Source organism: Phocoena sinus, chromosome 6 (assembly GCF_008692025.1).
Source record: "Phocoena sinus isolate mPhoSin1 chromosome 6, mPhoSin1.pri, whole genome shotgun sequence".
In the NCBI taxonomy this organism is placed as follows: domain Eukaryota; kingdom Metazoa; phylum Chordata; class Mammalia; order Artiodactyla; family Phocoenidae; genus Phocoena; species Phocoena sinus.
In genome coordinates this window covers 20,671,054-20,691,526 of record NC_045768.1, presented here as the reverse complement: position 1 = coordinate 20,691,526, position 20,473 = coordinate 20,671,054, and the positions used below count along the sequence as shown (strand labels likewise).

The 20,473-nt window shown below is 45.5% G+C and overlaps 1 protein-coding gene and 1 pseudogene across 4 annotated transcripts; both read right to left on the bottom strand.

Moving 5' to 3' along the window:
- Positions 1–108: 108 nt before the first annotated feature.
- Positions 109–3,023, bottom strand: LOC116755933 (annotated as a pseudogene).
- A 1,024-nt stretch (positions 3,024–4,047) lies between these two features.
- On the bottom strand, positions 4,048–20,368 carry RNF183 (ring finger protein 183). Of its 4 annotated transcripts, XM_032636033.1 has the most exons (4): positions 20,304–20,368; positions 17,899–18,211; positions 10,540–11,000; positions 4,048–5,179 (listed from the first exon to the last, which is right to left on the bottom strand). In XM_032636033.1, the coding sequence occupies exons 3-4, from the start codon at positions 10,664–10,666 to the stop codon at positions 4,569–4,571; spliced, it is 738 nt and encodes a 245-aa protein (XP_032491924.1). In that variant the 5' UTR covers positions 10,667–11,000; positions 17,899–18,211; positions 20,304–20,368; the 3' UTR covers positions 4,048–4,568. The 4 variants fall into 4 exon arrangements, with proteins under 4 accessions (XP_032491924.1, XP_032491927.1, XP_032491926.1 ...); XM_032636036.1 differs by lacking the exon at positions 10,540–11,000; XM_032636035.1 differs by lacking the exons at positions 17,899–18,211; positions 20,304–20,368 and adding an exon at positions 13,803–13,858.
- Between the last annotated feature and the right edge of the window lie 105 nt (positions 20,369–20,473).

Genomic DNA, 20,473 nt, shown 5'->3' with positions numbered 1-20,473 from the left:
GACGTCTCTATTGTGCAAGTTCTTTTCTATTGGTTATTTAAAGGATGCACCCTTCATGTTGAGGTAACTCTGGAAAAAAATCCCTAATGGGTATTCCTAAACATAAACTTTTTCTTTATTATACACTTGCTAAAGAGTAAAATCCTATTTAAAAAACTGCCCTTTACAGAATTATATAGTTAAGCATTTTCTGAATCCTAGGCATTGGTCCACAGAGGTCCCTTTTTTTTTAGTTTGAGATATAGCAAATGATCTCAAGTATGGCGTACTCCAATTCTGTCTCCTTAGTAAGCATTGTTAGTAATTTTTTTTTTTAATGGAGGGCTGTTGCATTGTGGGCGAGACTACCAGTGAACTGTATCTGGACTCTATAATTCTTACTCATTGGCCAAGCAGCAGTTACTTTCAGCTCTTTCCACCCCAGGTATACAACCACTGAACTCTGGAAATACACAATAAATTCACACAAAAAATAGAGGAATTGGCAAGAAGAAAGGATTGTGTATAGAGAATTCAAGAAGGGCTTATATGATGGCTTCTCCTTGAACGTTCAAAACACTTTTCCTTTGCTGTTCCAGGGAGGATGAGAGTGACTTTGTCTGGCTCTATCGTGCATAACTAGGAATATGTGGTATGTAGCTAAATAGTTTGTTCAATCTGATTTCAATTATAACCAAGTAGTTGCATATCCTGTGTACCTGTTAAGCTTCTGGATGATCAGCTCTACTCTCCGTTGGGCACTTCACTATTGTTTAAGTATTAATGGGCTCTATTTCCTCCATAGTTCGCCATGAAAAGAAATTATTTTTCATTACTACCTTTGTAGTGTGTTTAATAACGAATGTAAGTGTATTAGCGTGCAACTTTCAAATATAGTGTGTTAAAGGTTTTCAGTTTTTCAAGTTGAAATTTAACCACTTGTTCCATTAAACTTGTCTTTTGTTTTGCGGGGGGTGGGTGGTTCCAAGAGATCTAGAGGGGTAGCAACTGGGTGAAAAGATTCCATCTAAGCCTTTGGCCAGACTAATGTCTTGGCGGGATATACACTTCCTTACTGGGAGTATCATTGTCCAAAAGCCGTTAGCTGAGGAGCATATCCCAAGTGTGTCATTTCATTGCTAACGGTGAGACAAACGTCATCGTCATCACTTAACAGGACGCTTAGCGCTGTCTAGACACCACCAGGCACATTCAGACATCTTGTTTAATCCTCACAGTCTTACGAGTTAATTATTACTCCCTCTTTTACAGAAAAACTGAAGTTCAAAGAAGTTAAGTAACTTGTTCCAGGTTACCTAGTTAGTAAATGGTAGAGTCTGGTCCGTCTGTGACCCTATAAGAGATTTCATAGGGCTTTAGTGAGTATGCTGGCAACATGGGCCAGACCAAAAAAAAAAAACAGTCCAGCCAGCATGGCCTGTTCCCTGTACAAAGTCTGAACTATTTAAGTGCTCCACCTTTTTTTTTTTTTTAAAACTTTGCATTTATTTTTTTTGCAGCATTTATTCCCAGACCGTAAATTTTTTTTTCTTCTGGGATATCTTTTTCTTCTGTGCAACCTCCTCTTCTGGTTTAGGAGCAGTCTGTTCCTTTTCAGTAAGGATCATCTCAGTGTGGCAGGGAGAGCTCATGTATGGGTTGAACCGACCATGAGCTCTGTAAATCCTGCGCTGTACCTTGGGGGCTTTGTTCACCTGGATGTGCTCAGTGACCAGAGAATCTGCATCTAAGTTCAGCATTACTCTCTGCATTTTTGAGCATGTGCAGTAAAAATTCAGCACTCTTTGGGCCACTGACCCTGCATCCATCCCCACTGTTTGGCCTGGGCACACCTACCAACTCCACCATTGTGATGACGGAATGGCACACATTGCTTCTGTAAAGTGACATCCTTCAGATACTTGGTGGCTTTTCGGATGTGCATACCCTTAATGGCCTGGACGGTTTCACGAGTGTTCTTAAAGTGAACATGAAGATTTGAACTTCTTGGTCACCTCAGACCACTTACGGGGAAAGCCCACTCTACCATTTATACTGCCCTTTTGAGGAGTCACTGCATCTCTTACTCTGACTTCATGCCAAAGGGAGTTAATTTTACCACTTCTACCTTGTGAACTTGCAAGGAGCCTATAGTGTTATTCAACAGGAAACTATTTGCACCTTGGGACAGATGGTACTTCGCTGTGTAGAAATGTCTTCAGCATTGCAGCATGTCTTAGCATCCCTGACCTCTGAGGCACTCACAGCCAGAAGCACAACCCACCCCTGCATCGGGTACCAGAGATTCCTAAATGCTCTCTAGAAGGACGGCACTGCCCAACGTTAGAACTGTTGAATGTGAAGACAGAAGATGCCACAATGTTAACTATATCCTTCCTTATCCCAGAAGACTCAAAGCTGTGTCTAGTTTGGTGAATCAGCCACTCCAAGAGTGTTCTATTTTGACTGAAAGGCCTCCACCACATCCTAGCTGGGTGACCTTGAACAAGGTAACTAAACTTGGGGAGCATCAATTTCGTCTGTGACGAAGCCTGCTTAACTCAGGAGCAGTAGTCCCTAGTACAGAGGCAAGTGTTTTTCCCTGAACTTCCCCCGGCTCCTCTCTGTTCCTCATTGGCTCTGAGAACATGGTGAGATCATTGCCTAATTCACCCAGCACAAGAGTTAAGGAGCAAGGATGTGTAAAGAAATGAAGCCCGTGAGGAGACATCCAGTCCCAGCCTTAGTATAATTATCTTCAATGGTGCAAATGGAGAGGTAGATGCTAGTCCCCTGGCAGGATATGTAGGCGGCTTTCCAATTTCATAATGGAGAACTTTTTCTTCACAGTGGAGCTTAAGACTGTTTGATTTACCTAACTTGACTAGATTTGGGTTGACTATTTTGGAATATCTTGTACATTAAGACCCCTAAGAGTTTATAGAAGCTGGTTTCATTAAACTTACAAAATGTTATTTAGAGCAAATAAAACCAATTTCTGGCCTCTGAAAGCTTATTCTGCAAATCCCAAAAAACAAAATGTTATCTTTTTGTGATGGTGTTTTAACCGCTTTGAGATTGTTTCAGAGCCCTGAGCCACCAGGCAGTATTAAAAGTGAAGAAGAGGGCTTCCCTGGTGGCACAGTGGTTGAGAGTCCGCCTGCCGATGCAGGGGACACGGGTTCGAGCCCTGGTCTGGGAAGATCCCACATGCCGCGGAGCAACTGGGCCCGTGAGCCACAACTACTGAGCCTGCGCGTCTGGAGCCTGTGCTCCACAACAAGAGAGGCCATGATAGTGAGAGGCCTGCACACCGCGATGAAGAGGGGCCCCCGCTTGCCGCAACTAGAGAAAGCCCTCGCACAGAAATGAGGACCCAACACAGCCAAAAATAAATAAAGAATTATTTAAAAAAAAAAAAAAGTGAAGAAGAAATCAGGGTTTTGATACTGCAGAGGTGGCAACCTGTAGTCAAGCAGCATCCAAATTCTATCTAGTTTTCCTTGGTTCCTAGATTCTGTCATGCAAAATGAAAACCAGAATCCCCTGCCTGCATGGCCTGGGACGGGAACTGAGGCTTTTACTGTATCCGGGGTTTCTGCCTTACGTCTTTTTTTTTTTCTTTTTTGGCCATGCGACACGGCATGTGCGATCTTAGTTCTCCGACCAGAGATCAAATCCGTGCCCCCTGCAGTGGAAGCACAGAGTCCTAACCACTGGGCCACCAGGGAGTTCCCTGCCTTACCTCTCAAGGCCAGAATTACAATGGTTGGAGGAGGGGAATCAGAGCTCCACCCTGCACCTACCAGGAGGAATAAAAATCTCTTCCTCCAAATCCCAGATTTCTTTTGATCACTGACTCTGGTTTCTTTCACCTTTAAACTTTTCTGCTCTTAACACTCCATAAACCACGCACTGACAAGAGGTCGTCTTGTACAAGAAGCAGCTGAGTGAACGTGCCCTCCTTGCTGGTAAGGACTCTGCCAGCCCTGGTTCATCCTACCCTTCTCTCCCTCTAGTTCTGACAGAGGACAAGCCAACTGGTTGTTGAATGAGTGAGTGAATGAATTAATGAATGCAGGCCATTTTTACTGGGACTGGTGGCAAAACATCCAAAGAGAAAACTGAAAGGGGAAGACAAACACAGTTGCTCACAATTGAAGTTCACTTTCCAAATTTTTTAGCCACAAATAATAGAAAGAGCAACTCGAAAAAATGTGAACTGAGTTCAAAGCAGCTCCAGTAAGAATTGCAGCTTGCTGTCTGAGTGGGTCAGGTTCCTGGATGCCATCGCCCAGCCCTTTGGTACAACATACTGCGTAGCCCTGGCATCACAGATCTGCTTCTCGGCCCTTCCGTGACCCGTGGTTCACACCCAGAGCTCTCTTCGTATCTTTTCCCATTCGCGTTCAGAGCTTCTCATTATAGTAGGACTGTCTCCGTCCCCAGAAGCAGATGCATAGCCTAGCCGACCCCTGGATTGTAAAAAAGAACAATACTACAAAGGAAGATGACCCCAAATGAGGGTCTGCAGTCCTCATACCCAGCAGCAACCAAGAAAGGCTTGGTTCTTTGTCTGGAACAGATGCTCACCCCACACCCCCAAAAAACTGCTTGGTCCAAAAGATGGAGAAGATGAGCAACAGAGTGACGCTGAGGATGACAGCCAGCAGGTAGGCAAAGATCCGGAACTGCGGGTTGCGGAAACACCCCCTCAGAGAGTCGTGGTTGGGGATGGGGATGGGGCTGGGGATGGTGGTAGGGGCCACGTCCCGGGGGGGCCCAGTCTGGCTCCCAGGCCCGGGGCCGAGTTCCAGCGTGTAGGCCTGGGGCTGGCGCAGAAAGTAGCGGCTCTTGGGCTCATCTTTGAGACAGAGCTGGCGGCCTTCCAAGATGACGTGGTGGGGCTCCAGGCGGAGCAGGGTGAGCACGGCAGTGTCCGTGGGCAGGTCAGTGACAGGCTGTCCGGAGGCCAGCACAGTGGGCTGGCGACAGAGCGGACACAGCAGCCGGCGCCGGGCCGGAGCCACCAGGCTGAGGTGGGCCAGGCATTCCACGCAGAAGGAGTGGCAGCAGTCCAGCACTTTGGGGGTGTGGAACGTGTTGTTGAAGGGGTTCCAGCACACAGGGCACTCCAGCTCCCGGCCCTGCTTCTCCGCCATCCTCAGACCAGACACTGGGAGGTCTGGCAAGAGACGTCCTGGCAGAAAGGGAAAAGGAGCAAAGGAACACCCATTAAGCTCCGTGCCTGTATTGGCCCTAGGCTGTGTCCTGTGGGTTGTTAAAAGGTATTATCGCCCACATTTCACAGATGAAAAAACTTAGGTTCAGAAGGTGAAGTGAACTTATCTACAAAACCGAAATAGAGTTACAAATGTAGAAAACAAACTTATGGTTACCAGGGGTAAGGGGGGCACGGATAAATTGAGAGATTGAGATTGACATATACACACTACTATATATAAAATAGATAATTAATAAGGACCTACTATATAGCACAGGGAACTCAATACTCTGTAATGGCCTATATGGGAAAAGAATCTAAAAAAAGGATGGATATATGTATATGTATAACTGATTCACTTTGCTGTACACCTGAAACTAACAGGTGTAAATCAACTATACCCCAATAAAAATTAAAAAAAAAAAAAAAGAAGCAATTGTTTCAGATCACCCAGTCTGTAAGCCGTAGAATTAGGTGTGGTGCTCCTGCAGCATCCCCTCTACCGGGCCCAGGCCTCAGGCACCCCACGATCATCGAGCTCCCTCAAGGAGACGGCACCCTGGCTTTGGAAATGGATAAAAATGCTCCTTGTGCTGCACGTGATTGCCCTTGGCCTCTTGGGCTCCAGGGAGAGGGAGAGGAGCCACAGTCAGTGCTTCCTGCTACAGGGCAAATATTCCCTTCCCTGCTGCCTCGGATCCTGACTAGCCCAGAGATGGGCTTTGTGAATTCCCTGGTCTATCCCTCCTCTGGGGACAAATGCCAGGCCCTCTCTCCCTCCTCCCCTTGGGCTGCAGGGCCAATCCTCAGTGCCACTGGCCCAGTCTTTGTGCAGGGCACTGCACTGGCCTGGCAAGGGGGCCTCTGGGAAGGCTTTTCCCCTTGACCTGGAAACATGGAGAGGCTCCCCTGCCCAGATCAGCCCTTCCAGAGCCTCCCCCCAAAATTTGGCCTCCTCTGGCTCCTCCCCCCACCCTGACTTTGTCCTAGAAACTCCCAGAGCACCCACCTGGCCTTCCTTGGCACTACGGCTGTCAGGCAGACTACCCTGAAGGGCCTGAGGCTCCAGCCTCTTCCCCTCCAGAATCTGCAAAGCTTTGGGAAACTGCCTTCTCACCACCAACCCTGGGGCCCGTCTCCATAGCAGCGTCCACGCAGTACCTGGAGCTGCCAGGTAGCCCAGGCGGCAGTCTGCTGAGCGCACCTGCCTGCAGCGAAGGCCAGAGAGCTGCCCAGGTGGCGGGTAGTGAGGTGAGGGACCCGTGTTCCCCTGGGGCGTGGCAAACAACCAACCCTGGAAGCCTAGTTATCTGTGAGATTGTGGGCGGTCTCTTCAAGACCTGGGATCCCTGGCCCGGAAAGGCAGGGGTGGCAATTTCCTTCTTCTAGATTGTGGAGAGGGTGAGCGAGCCTTCTGGGCTTCCTCTCTCCTGGGCCCTCATTTCTTTTCTAAAATGGCTGAAACCTCCTTCTCAAACAAAGGGGCTGCCTGCCTTGCCCTTCAATTGCTATGAAATTCACCTGCTGCACAGCCTAAAGTCTCTGAATACTCTCTGAATATCAGATTCAACAAGTCCTCTCCCATCCCCCTCTGATCCCTTAATGTGCCCAAGGAGCTACACCCAGAACATGCGAGCCCGGCTGCCTTCTTTGTCCTTAGATGACACAGATGGTCAGCCTGGCAGGCACTGACCGCTGAGATCTTGGAGTCCAAGACTCAGCCCTCCCACCACCCTTGGGACTTAAAAGCGGGAGTCAGGGAGGAGGACCGCTCCAGCCCCACATCCCTATTTCAACCAGAAACACTTGACTTATATTGGTCATCTGAACAAGTTGAAGACTTGAGCTTCTGAGGAAAAAAGAAGTTTAAAAACCTCTTCTCCATCCTAACCACTCACTTTGCAGATGGGAGGCAAGAAGTGACTCTCACCCAAGGCCACCCACTAGTTAGTGGTGACACCTGGACTTCCAGGCCACCACCATGCTGCTGTCAGAAAGGTAGAGCCCTCAGCCATTCAGTCCACCTGCTGGATGTGTGTTATTAACTGGATAGTGAGTGTTTGCCTTTCACTAGGAGATTCCGCGTGGCCAGAAGTCTCTCATGGTAGGAATCCAGGAACTGTGCAGGGGGGCCTTGGGGGTAACGAGTCTCCCTTGTGCCCCCGATATGACATCATCTACCCTGACTGAGTTGGCGCCTGAAGCAAAACCTGCTTACATTCTCACCCATGGCTTCCTGGTTTCCTTCTAGACCCTAGACCTCTGTCACTGCTTCGGGACAGGGAAGAGGAAGTGAAGACATGCAGGAGGAGGATGGAACAGCTCTGGCTGAAGCTTGGATACTTTGCCAAAGATCCTCACCAATGAATGCCTCCCTCTGTGGACAATTCGTCCTTTCTACGAGCAGTCATTGAGTTAATGAGAGCTCGCCACATGCCAGGTGCTGTGCTAGGCACTGGGTAAATAATGGGGAACAAAATAGACATGGTCTTTGACCTCATGACATTTAGAGTCTAGTGAGGGAAAGAGACATTTAATGAGTAATGGGCAATAAATACACAATTTTAATTAATACTATAAAGGACAAAAAGGAAAATGGGCTTAGGGGACTTGTTGCTTCAGGTGAGATCACCAGGGAAGCTTTCTCCAGAGAGATGATATGAAAGCCAAGACCAGAGGATGAGAAGAATCCAGCCCTGCAGGGTGGAAGAAGAGCATTCGAGCTCAAGGGAACAGCATGTGCTAAAGCCTTAAGGTGAGAAAAAGCTCTGTCGTTGAGGAAGTGAAAGGAGGCCGGGTGACTGGGGTGTAGGGGGTGGGTCTGGATGGGGAAGTGGCTTTTAGGAAGAAGCCAGAGAGGCTGCCCTGGAGGCTGGGGAATGCATCTGGGTTTTATTCTAGGGCTGAGCGTGTGTGTATGTATGTGCTTGCCGGCAGGGTTCGGGGGTGGGGGGTGGGGTGACCCGATCCTATTTCCATTTTTTTTTTGCGGTACACGGGCCTCTCACTGTTGTGGCCTCTCCCGTTGTGGAGCACAGGCTCCGGACGTGCAGGCTCAGCGGCCATGGCTCACGGGCCCAGCTGCTCCGCAGCACGTGGGATCTTCCCGGACCGGGGCACGAACCCGTGTCCCTTGCATCGGCAGGCGGACTCTCAACCACTGTGCCACCAGGGAAGCCCCTGTTTCCATTTTTAAAGCAACATTCCAGCTGCAGAGCAGAAGACAGAGTGAAAGGGATGAGTGGAAATGGAAGACCAGTTAGGGGCTCTAGCCGTGGTCCAAGTTGGGATGGTGGGGCTTGCTGCATGTGAGGCACTGGTGGAGAAGATCAAAGGGAAGGGTGAAAGCTATCTTTGCAGATGCGATCAAATATACTTTCCAAGAAGCAGTGGACAGCATAGATCCTAGAACCAGGTTGTCAAGGCTATTGACCCCCAACACACTGCTTGTTAGGGCTGTGATTCCAAGTGAACTGTTTAACCTCTCTGTTCTTCAGTTTCTTCTGAAGAGGAAGCTAAAAGTGGTGCCTCAGAGGATAAAGCTCTTAGACAGAGCCTGGCACCCGGTAAAGACTATATATGAGGTGGTTGCATTATCCCTGCAAATGGATTTGAGAGAGAGGAAGGCTCAAGGCTGACTTTGAGGCCATGAAATTTTCTGCATTGAGCTTTGAGGAGCCCCTGAATTCCAGAGTGTGTCAGAAGCAGACCTTTACTATTTATCAAAGGCCTTAAAATATACATAACCTTGATTCAGCAGTTCCCCCACTGGTAATTTATCCCGTGGAAATAATCCAGGACCTGTATCAAGATTTGGGTAAAGCACGGCTCTAATGGTTAAAAATTGAAAACTGCCTAATTATCCAATAGTAGGACACTTATTAAATAAATTGTGCTCCATCCATACAAAGAGACATTCTGCAGCCTTTAAATGATGTGATAAAACATCTATTGATATGGAAATACGTTCATGACATGTCATTAAGTGAAAAGAACCAGTAATAAAACCATATTACAGGGCTTCCCTGGTGGCGCAGCGGTTGAGAGTCTGCCTGCCGATGCAGGGGACACAGGTTCATGTCCCGGTCCGGGAGGATCCCACATGCTGCGGAGCGGCTGGGCCCGTGAGCCATGCCCACTGAGCCTGCGCGTCCGGAGCCTGTGCTCCGCAACGGGAGAGGCCACAGCAGTGAGAGGCCCGCGTACCACAAAAAAACAAACAAAAAAAACCATATTACAGTACAATCTAATTTTTCAATATATGTGTGCAACGGAAAAAAATGTGTGGAAAAACAAACACTGAAATGTCAACAGTGGTTATCTCTGGGGGTAAGATTATAGGTTTGTTAGTTTGTTTGTTTTTCATTCTCTTGCCTGAAAATTCTAACTTTATTCTAACTTTATCGCACTAAGCTTACTACCCTTAAAGATATTCCCCTCCCCACAAAGCAGGCTTCCATTTCCTGAAGTTCCATGGCCAAAGCTGTAAAGGGATGCTCAAGAAGAGGGATGATCACTGTTGAATCAGCACCTGGGCCCTTATCTGCCATGGTCACCTCAGACCTTGTCTGTGGCTATAGAGTCTGTCTCCAGGAGGAAGTCTGGCCACTTAACCACCAACGACTCACTCTCAAGCCAGGACATCCCAATACCACCCCAAAGATATCGCCTCAGTCTGTGAGCAGGTCAGTCAGCCAAATATCCATTGTCTGTAGCATCACCCCAATACTTTCAACCTCCAGAGGAGAGAGGTGAAGAACTAGCATTTTTATAGGACTTCCCAGTTTACAAAGGGCCTCAGTCCTGGCCGGGGTCTAAGTGTGGTAACTCACATCTTGATGGTATAATTTGCCTTTTGCAATTTTTTTTTCCATTTGCGTAGACCATTTGATTCTGTAAAACCACCCTCTGAAGGAAGCATGATCAGGAGTCGACAGTGTGCAGCTATGGAACCAGACTTCTTTGCTGTGAGGTCTTAGACAAATGGCTTAACCTCTCTGAGCTTTGTTTTCCTCTGTAATATAGGCTAATGATCTCACCTTATGAGCTTGCTGTGAGGAGGGGATAATGATGTTATGTGCACAGCAAAGCACAGCAGATGCTCAATACATAGGTAGCATGCTATTTTTACACTCATTTTATAGATGGGAACATCAAGGCTCAGAATGGTGAAGTGACTTGCCCAAGGCTTCACAGCTAAAGAATGGCTGAGCTTGAAAGATGATCCCAGGAGCCCTGCCTCCCAGGACAGCATTCACCAGGTCGGTGGACGATGCTGCCTCTCAGGATGCAGGGCCCTGTGAGCCGTCCCTCCATGACCCTCCCTGGTTCCTTACCTGCTCCCTTGGCGCCTCCTCCACCTCCTCCAGCTCCTTTGCCTAGCACGGCCCTGCAGCATGTGCTCTGGGCTCTGACTTCTCCGGGCCTGGTTTCCAGGCAGCTGTGGGCGTGCCTCATTTGCATGGTCTTCAGGAAGCTCTTGGCCAGCGCTCCATCTCAGGATTTTCTCTCCTTCCCTCTGCTGCCTTTGGACTGTCTGAGCCTACCAGGGACAGCCTGGAAGCTTTGGTTTCATCTTCCTCCTGTGAGTCACTCTTGCTTTCTCTCTAAGGGGGTCGAAGTCCACTCATCGTTGCAGGCCTCTGTTCTGCACCCGGTTGGTCTCCTGCATCACCTCTGACTGCACCGCCTTGGCTCACACACAGCCTTATGGGCAGTTGACAGGCAGGCAGGTTGTCTCTGATGCCATTTCTGCCCCTCGGCACAGATCGATCCTTTCCTACTCTGCGCCCTGCAACTAAAATACAAAGGGTACTTGCAAAATATTGAGAAAATTATTTAATCCAAAAGGAAAACCATTAGGGGAGAGTCACTGAAGCATAAGCCTGAAGAGCCTGGGTTCTCGATCAAGTCAGATTTCTGGGTCAGAGTCAAGTCCTCGCTCAGAATCCAGACTCTACTTACTAGTGATGGAGACTTGAGCAAATTAATTTCTCTAAATATTATTTTTCTCAGCTGAAAATGGGCATAATAATTTTACCTATTTGATCCCCAGGTTAAATGAGATAATGCATGCAGAGATCATAACACAGTGCCTGGTACACAGTAACATGCAGTAAATGTTAACTATTATTAAGAGATGATCAGGCAAATCACAGAAAAAGAAATACAAGTGGAATATATATGTAATTGTTCAACCTCATTTATAATTAGAGAAATTCAGATTTTAAATAAGATACTGCTATTTTTCCTGTCAGACTGACAAACATTAACATAATATTAGCTAAAGCCTGCTACTATTATTAAAAGTAATAATAGCAGTTTATGTGCTTTATTAAATGCTTCTGATCTGGGACAATGAATCCTCCCAACACTCCCACAAGGCACAATATGGATCACATAAAATAAATGACTTGTCCTTACTCTTCCACAGATAAGGAATCAGAAGCTCAAAGCAAGTAAGGGGTTTACCCAAGAGCTCATGAGAAGCAAGTTAAAGAGCTGGGACTGCAAGTATGACTCTGAAATCTGTGCCGTTGCCTCACTGTCCCCCAAAAGTGTGTTCATACGATCCATCTTTTGTTCCCTCTCCTATTCTCTGTACATATGGTCCTCTTCTTTTATTCCTTTACTGACCATTTAAATTGGGGTTTGGAGAATAAACAGAAATAAATGTATTTTAGGATGTAATCAAATGCCCTAGTCCTCTTATTTTGTGTTTTAAAGTTTTTATTTTAGAAGAGGTAATACATTTGCATGTTCAGCACAAGAGGTTTCATTTTGCAACAAAAATGTTGTTCTCCCAGCTACCTAACTTCCCTAAAAGTTAAGGAATTATACCATCAGTTTCTTGTGTATCTTTCCAAACACGCTTTATGAATACACAAGCAAAACTCCTATGTCAGAATGTCTATGTATCCCTATTCCTCCTTTTTACACAAATGTGCATTTGGTATACATGGTTCCACACCTTGCTTTTTTCACTTAACGATGTATCTGAGATATCATTCTGTATTAGTGCATAAAGAGCTTTTTCAGTTTTTTAATGGTTGTATCATATTTCATTGAATGGCTGTACCACAGATTACTTAACCATTCCCTTATTGATCTAATCCCTTCATTTGTTGTTGTTTGTTTGTTTTTTTTTGGCCGCACCTCAAGGCATGCGGAATCTTAGTTCCCTGAACTGGGATTGAACCCGGGCCCCCTGCAGTGGAAGTGCTGAGTCCTAACCAGTGGACAGCCAGGAAGTTCCCCTAATCCCTTCATTTTAAATATATAAATATTGGCTGGAAAAATAAATGCCAACATGATTGCAGGATTTAGATTAGCCTTGAATTGTCTGAAAAATAGCTGTGTTCTTTGGGAAGTTGCAGATCCCTAACAGAGACCTCTAAGCATTTTTCCTCTTTCTGAGCAGGAGACAGAGGGATGCCTCAAGGCATGACCTGGTGGCCTGGAATTTCCTCTCAGACCTAGAACGCCCTGCTTTCCAGTATCACTTCTGGTTAACTAAGGTTAGTGAGAATTCAAGACACTGATTCAGCCCAAAGGATCTGGTTCGTATTTGAGAGTTTGGAAGCCATGCTTTCTGGTTTGGCAACTCATGCGAACCATGAAGAAGTTTATACACTTTTACATAATAATATAATTCCCTGGGAGGGAGGGAGACGCAAGAGGGAAGACACATGGGAGCATATGTATATGTATAGCTGATTCACTTTGTTATAAAGCAGAAACTAACACACCATTGTAAAGCAATTATACCCCAATAAAGATGTTAAAAAATAAAAAAATTAAAAAAAATAAATAATATAATTCCCTGTAAGTATCCAAAAGGTATGTGTGATATTGTGATTTATAGTAAGAAATATATGTGTATTCGGCCTTCATTCTATTCCTGGCCTGGGATTGAACACACGCTCCCTGTGGTGGAAGCGTGAAGTCTTAACCACTGAACCGCTAGGGAAGTCCCTTATTTAAAATGCTATTGCAGAAGAATTTTTATTGATCTGTGAAAATGGTCACAATATACTATAAATGGAGGGGGGCAAAGCAGTTACAAAATGTTATATGTATGATCCAGATTTTGTAAACCAAAATTTATATATAAAGCCTGAAAGGCCATGAGACAAAATGTGCCAATGGTTATCTCTGCGTGCTAAGTTTACTGGTATTGACATTTTCTTCTTAACTATATTTTCTAAACTTTTATTAATAGATATGTATTACTTTTGCAATAGGAAAATTCACTTGGAAAACAAGGAAGTCTGAGTTTTCTGCAACCCGGGAATCCAGAACTTAAAAAGAAGCAAGGAGGGTGTGTAAGAAATCAGTCAGGGCATTGCAAGCATTGACATAAAAATAAAATAACCCATGGCCCTTTCCCGGGTCACTGCTTGTCTAGTGAGCAAATGCATTATCATTAATATCTCTGGGTGGTCAGGGCTAGGGAGTACTTTGCAAACAGTGGAAAATTTTCCGGGAGATACCCAGGAGAGATAGTGAGCCATCTCAGGAATTTGAGAGTTGAACTAATTTAGTTCATGCTTCGGAGGTGAGGTCAGTCAGCTGGAAAAGCACCTCGTCTAAGCAGTACCTTGGAACCGGGTGAGTGAAGAGTCATGAGACTTGGTGAGGCCCAGCCAAGGTCGGGGATGGAGGCGGAGGGCGGCATGAACCATGCAGGGAGGAAGAGGCAGCAGAAGGCAGTAAATGGGCAGCGGAGGATGGAGAAAAGGCGGTGACGAGGCAGGTTTTGGTCAGGTGATCAGTGTTGAGCGAGCTCCCACCCCCGCCAAGGGCAGGGGGCAGCTCTCCCTGGGGGGCACCACATTGTTATGACTTGGAGCCATGCCTTAGGCTTATCCGGAGGCCAGAACAGTCCCAGCAGCAGAGGCATCACCTGGAGATTGATAGGAATGCAGAAGCTCAGGCCCATTCCAGACCTACTGAATCAGAATTTGCATATTCACTAGATCCCCAGGGGGATTCAGAGACACACTGAAGTATGAAGACTAATTTAGGAAAAAATATCCCCAGTATATGCTCCTTGACTCATCCCGGGTACATTTGTCTTCAGGTTCTTAAAGACTTCTCAGGGATCTGACACCAGGAAGATGTCCCAGACAGGGCTGGGTGAATCTCAGCCTGGGAATGGACACCGTCCCTCCCTCCCCATTTCCTGTGTGCAGCATCTGAGTTTGTTTTACACGTCACAATCCTCATGCAAAACCCTTGGGGCCAGATGTGTTTCAGAATTTTTCATATTTTAGGAAGATAATATGATGCATTTACCATGCACTAGTGAGACCTGAGGCAGGCAGCACCTTGTAATCAAATGCATTAATATTCTGCAGTTTATTATAAAGGTTGATACCCGAAAGAATAAGCACCATCGGGTCAATTTTGGCCCCAAATTTAATGAAAAAAACCTTTGTCTCCAGGGCTTCCCTGGTGGCACAGTGGTTGAGAGTCTGCCTGCCGATGCAGGGGACACGGGTTCGTGCCCCGGTCCGGAAAGATCCCACATGCCGCGGAGCGGCTGGGCCCGTGAGCCATGGCCGCTGAGCCTGCGCGTCCGGAGCCTGTGCTCCGCAAGGGGAGAGGCCACAGCAGTGAGAGGCCCGCGTACTGCAAAAAAAACCCAACAAAACCTTTGTCTCCAGAACGGGGGGATTTTAAGCATTGTGGATAAGGATTATGAACTGTTTTATTATTTTATTTTATTTTATTTTAAAAATGTGTCAATTGAATAAATTTAGAAACACTGATATAACACTATTTCCCAGCCCTCGTTTACCTCAGACTTAGCAGGAACTACAGGATCTAGATATTCTTTCAAATATAAAGTAGTTCACATAATTCCTTTCATCAAGCAGGTCACATCTGGCATTGTTATTCCCATTTCAATTCAAGGGATTCTGTGAGGAGTGATTGGATTTTGATGAAATTAAGAATTTATCCCAGCTAACGTCAATGCGAAACGTCAGAGCTAAGGCTGGACCCCAGGGCCTCCAGCTCCTAGCCCTGCGCTTTCCTCCTCTCCCTTCATCTGCCTTCCCTCCCCTCTCTGTCCCCAGGCAGAGGGTTCCCGGCTGAGGACACAGGACAGCAGGCCTCCTGCCCATGCCACCTGGTGTGTTTAGAAACACAGAACTGCAATTGGACGGTTCTTCCTCCAGCTGGGCTGTGAATGAAGCATCTTGTCTTCCAGTCCCCCAGACTTGCCGCGACATCAGGGTGGCAGTAACTGCCCCCTGAAGGTCCTTGGAGTGAGTCGGGCCAGGCACAGCCAGGTAAGTCCTGACACTTACTCTGAAGCCTTTCTCCACATGACCCCTGCCAGGAAGACAGCGGCAAAAAGTTGCAAGAGGCCGTTTGTACAAGGAAGGGCCAGGGCAGCTTCCAGGAAGGTCTCAAAGGCCTTCTCCAAATGCCCGGAGAGAAGGCTCCTGGACCAAAGTCCATCTCTGCTCTTGGAATGCTCAGCTTGCAGTACCGACAGAGGGATCCTTTCACGGGGCTTTTAGTCGAAATCAAAAAGCCGGGCCCCTCCCTCCTCGCTGGGTTCCCGGGGCCTCATGGTTTGCACTCTTCTCTATGGCACTTTCTCATTTGTGCTCGTCTCTACATCTGTCTAGTTCCCCTTCTCTCATGGGAGTTTATTCTTTTTTATTGCAGTACATGTCCAATATGGAAAAATTAGGCAACTCAGATGAATATAACACTGACACTTAGGAACAATGCTAGGCACTATTCGAGGGGCTCTACCTGAATCGTATGACATCCCTGTTGAGAACTCTGTGAGTAGATGCTGCCATCATACCATCTCCATTTCACAGATGATGGCACTGAGACACAGATTAAGTCTCTTGCCCAAGGTCGTGAGACTAAGAAGCGGCAGACTGGGATTTGAACCAGGCATGGTGGTGCTGGAGTCCACGCCCTAAAACCAGGCCACACTGTCACCTATAAGGAGGAAATAAACTCACCCAAAATCCTACATGCAGAGATGACCACCGAAAAAATAAAGCTCAGGATCCCAACAATGTGAAGGGTCTAACATAAAGCCCTCTCCACAATAAATAAGACTGTAAAAATAACATCTTCTGGATGAGAGGCAACTCAAAGTGGTTTTTTGTAATTGTATTATTGTATTCTAATTATCACATGGTTCAAACAAATGGGTCATAGAATCTTCAGTATGAAACTTGAATTATGGTTTCACAATAAGAACTTTTCTATGGATGGTAATTAGAAACAAAGAAAAATTCTTTCTGGACAAAGGTATGTTTATCATAGCCTTTCGGTGTATAGCCTTTCAGTCTCTTTATAAGTATTTTAAATGCAAAATTTTTTCATACATTATTATAAAATATGTCATACTCTATGTACTGTTTTGTAGCCTTTCCGCTTATCTTTCCACATCATAAAATAGTCTCTACAACCTTTTCTTCAAAATGAAAATAGTCTTGTTTTTGATCATAAAAGTGACAAAGGAAATAACAAATGTATGTATTTGCTTGTAGTGTATGCGTGAAATGTCTCTGAAAGAGTACAGTAGATGCTGGTAACACTGGTTACCTCTGGAGGGAGCCAGATGGAAGGCAGACGTGGATGAGAGGGAGACTTTAATGTATAAAACTCTTGCACTCTTGATTGTGACTAGGTGAATGAGTTATCTATTTCAAAAACAATTAAGTTTTTAAAATGAAACTGATTCATCCTCATTACAAAAAAAAAGACATAAAGTAGAAGATAAATTCATTTTTAAACTCAATACCTAGAGCTAACACTGTTAACATTTTTGCTCTATTTCTTCCAGACCTTCATCTATGAATGTATAGACATATGTGCAGATATATTTTTACCAAAATGGGATGAGGCTGTATGGGGCTGTTTTGTCACCTGTGTTTTTCACTTAGGGTGAATCACGGACAACATTTCATGCAGCCCCATTTTAAATGTGTACAAGGTTATTAGTCATGTGAAGGTGGCTGTTTTCCAAAAGACTGTTTCTGGATGGACTGCGAGTTCAGCACCTGGACATGCAGTGCTAGTTGACACCAGTGTTATTTTATTGGAAGGCTCAGATGAAACCATGATTGTGAAAGTAGTTTGTATAGCGCATATAAGGTTTTACTGTTAAAATTCTGGCCTCTTAACCGGAGGTGTCAGGAAGAAAGGTACAATCAAAACCAGCTGGTCCAGCTTCTTTCTAATGTTGGCCCGTGGAGCTCACACTTCCCTCGTACAGTCTTCAACATTTACACACTCATCTTTAAAACTGAGGCTTGCAAAGTTTAAGAGCACAAAGTGTTAGCAAGGGTATGGACAACGGAAACTCTGCTGAAGGTCCTCCACAGCTGGTGGGAATGTGAACTGTGACAAACTTTTTGGAAAAGAGGTGGTATCTACTAAAGCTGATCACGCACTCTACCCTATGGCCCAGAATGGCCTCCCCTGGTTATACAGTGAATACGATGCCAGATGACATACTAATGGAATGTTCATAGCAACACTAACTATAAAAGCCCCAAGCTAGAAACACCCGTATGCCCACCAGTAGTTAAGTGGATAAATTATAACATTGTCACACCATAGAATACTATCAAACAATGTCAATCTATCTCACAAACATGCTGAGCCCAAGAGGCCTGACGAAAATTAAGCGCACGTATTGTTTCACCTACCTCTGCTGCTGGATAAAACTGTCCCAAAACTTAGTCTTAAAACAAGTTATTGTTTTTCATGATGCTGTGGGCCAGCTGCGCAGTTTCTCTTCTGATTTCATCTATGGCTGCGTTCAGCTGGAGGTTTGGCAGGCTTGGAAGGTCCAAGGTGACCTTGTTCACATGTGTGGTGGTACTGGGTTCTTCTCCACAGGGCCTAGGTCACTCCCTGACATGGCAGCCTCGGAGTAGCATTCCAAGAGGGTGAAAGTGAAGCGGCAAGCTCTCTCTAAGGCTGAGCCTCAGACTTGCATAGCATTCGTTCTTCTGCATCCTGTTGGTCAAACCAAGTCAAAGGCCGTCACAGATTCAAGGGCTGGGAAAATAGATCCCATCTATTAATGAGAAGTTACTTTGCAAAGGGTCACACATACAGGGATGGGAGAAGCTTGTGGCCATATCTTCCATCTACTACAATATGATTCTACTTATGTAAAGTAGAAAAGCAGACAAAACCAATTTATGCTGTTATAAATCCCTTGGCTGATAGTTTTGAAGGGGAGTATGAGGGAGGCCATCTGCATTCCTGGATGTATTATGCTTCTTCATCTAGGTTACTAGAGTGTGTTCAGTTTAAGAAAATTCTGCCAGCTATAAACTTAAGACATATGAAACTCTGTGATGGCTAAACTTGAATTAAAAGTTTGTGTGTGTGTGTGTGTGTGTGTGTGTGTGTGTGTGTGTGTGTGTGTGTGTGTCTTAAAAAGAATGAAGTTCTCTTTCAAGTCACAGTACAGCTGGTCAGGCTGTTGGAACAGCTCAGCTCCTGGAGGTTATTTGGGGCCCCAGGTTCCTTCTTTCTTCTTGTTGCATCATCTTGTCCTAATCTGAATAGCTGAAGCTGTTGCTGGCAGTCGGCATCCCACCTAGTGGGAAGGGACTCAGAGGGGAAATTCTGGACAAACATACTCCTTTTGAGCTAATAGGGTGGAAGTTACATCACTTCCACTCACACTCCACTGAAACCAACTTATTCTTATGGCTGTGCCTAGCTGGGAATGCTGTCTTAGCTGGACTGCCCGTGCTAAGAAGTGCCCATTTCAGGAACAACTTCATGTGTTTTAATGATGAAGCTGTTCTTTGATAATTATGCTTTAAAAAGGCCATTCAGAAAAAGCTAAGTTCCTTTATCTCAGTGTTAAAAGATTAAAAAAAACAAGTGGGGGCTTCCCTGGTGGTTCAGTGGTTAAGAATCCGCCTTCCAATGCAGGGGACGTGGGTTCGATCCCTGGTTGGGGAGCTAAGATCCCACATGCTGCGGGGCAACTAAGCCCCCTGTGCCTCAACTACTGAGTCTGCGTGCTCTAGAGCCTGTGCGCCACAACTAGAGAGCCCTAGCGCCACGACTAGAGAGACGCCTGTGCCACAACAAAGAGCCTGCGCCCTGCAACGAAAGATCCCGTGTGCTGCAACTAAGACACGGTTCAGCCAAATAAATAAATAAATATTAAAAAAACAAGTGACCTGAGTTCTATACTTGCCATTACTGTGTCAAAATGAAGGCTGTTACAGACTGAAAACAACACGTCTCTCAATACCAGTGCTGAAAACACACATGTGAAGGTACATTTCTGCTGCTACAGCTAAAAGATCGGACATTATTTCTGTTTCAATGACTGTAAACTCAGAACTCCTGGGGAACCTTCTTTAATAATCACTGTTCAGGAAGATAGTGATAATGGGGACTTGTCTGATACTTGGGGATACCGATGATATTCACTGCATCACAGTACTTGGTGGTAGCTATTTTAAAGAAAATAATCACTCTTTTCCAGGTTATTTTTAACCTCTTAGTAAAAATAAATGTCCTCTTATAAGATAGTGTACGCCACCAAAAAATAAATTAAAAGGTCATTAATAATCACCATGCATTTTTCCTTAAATATTTTCAACTTATATAAGCAAATATATAATTTTTTAAAATTTAATTGGCCAGATTCCAAGGGTTTATATACTTTCCTAGAAAAAACTTGGACTTCCCTGGTGGTCCAGTGATAAAGACTCCACGCCTCCACTGCAGGGAACGTGGGTTCGATCCCTGGTCGGGGGACTAAGATCCTGCACGCCACGCACCGTGGCCAAAAAAGGAAAAAAAAAAGAGAAAGTCAGGTGTCTTTGGAAAATTCCTTTATATGGTTTTAGAGGAATAGCCTCTAAAATGAAGTGTTCAATGCACAAATGAATGCATTTTAGCAGCCTGTATCTTAGGTGCTGAGAGTACCTGATTAGAGCATATAAGACTGAAAAATCCTATAATACATTTGGATTTATTAATCTATTTTCTACTTAAAATGCACAGATAAGGAATTTTTATATCAAGCATGTGTAGAGTGTAGGGAAACATTTATTTATTTATTTTTATTTACCTTTGGCTGCGTAGGGTCTTTGTTGCTGCACGCAGGCTTTCTCCAGTTGTGGCGAGCGGGGGCTACTCTTCATTGTACTGCACGGGCTTCTCACTGTGGTGGCTTCTCTTGTTGCGGAGCTCGGGCTCTAGGCGTGTGGGCTTCAGTAGTTGTGGCGCATGGGCTTACTT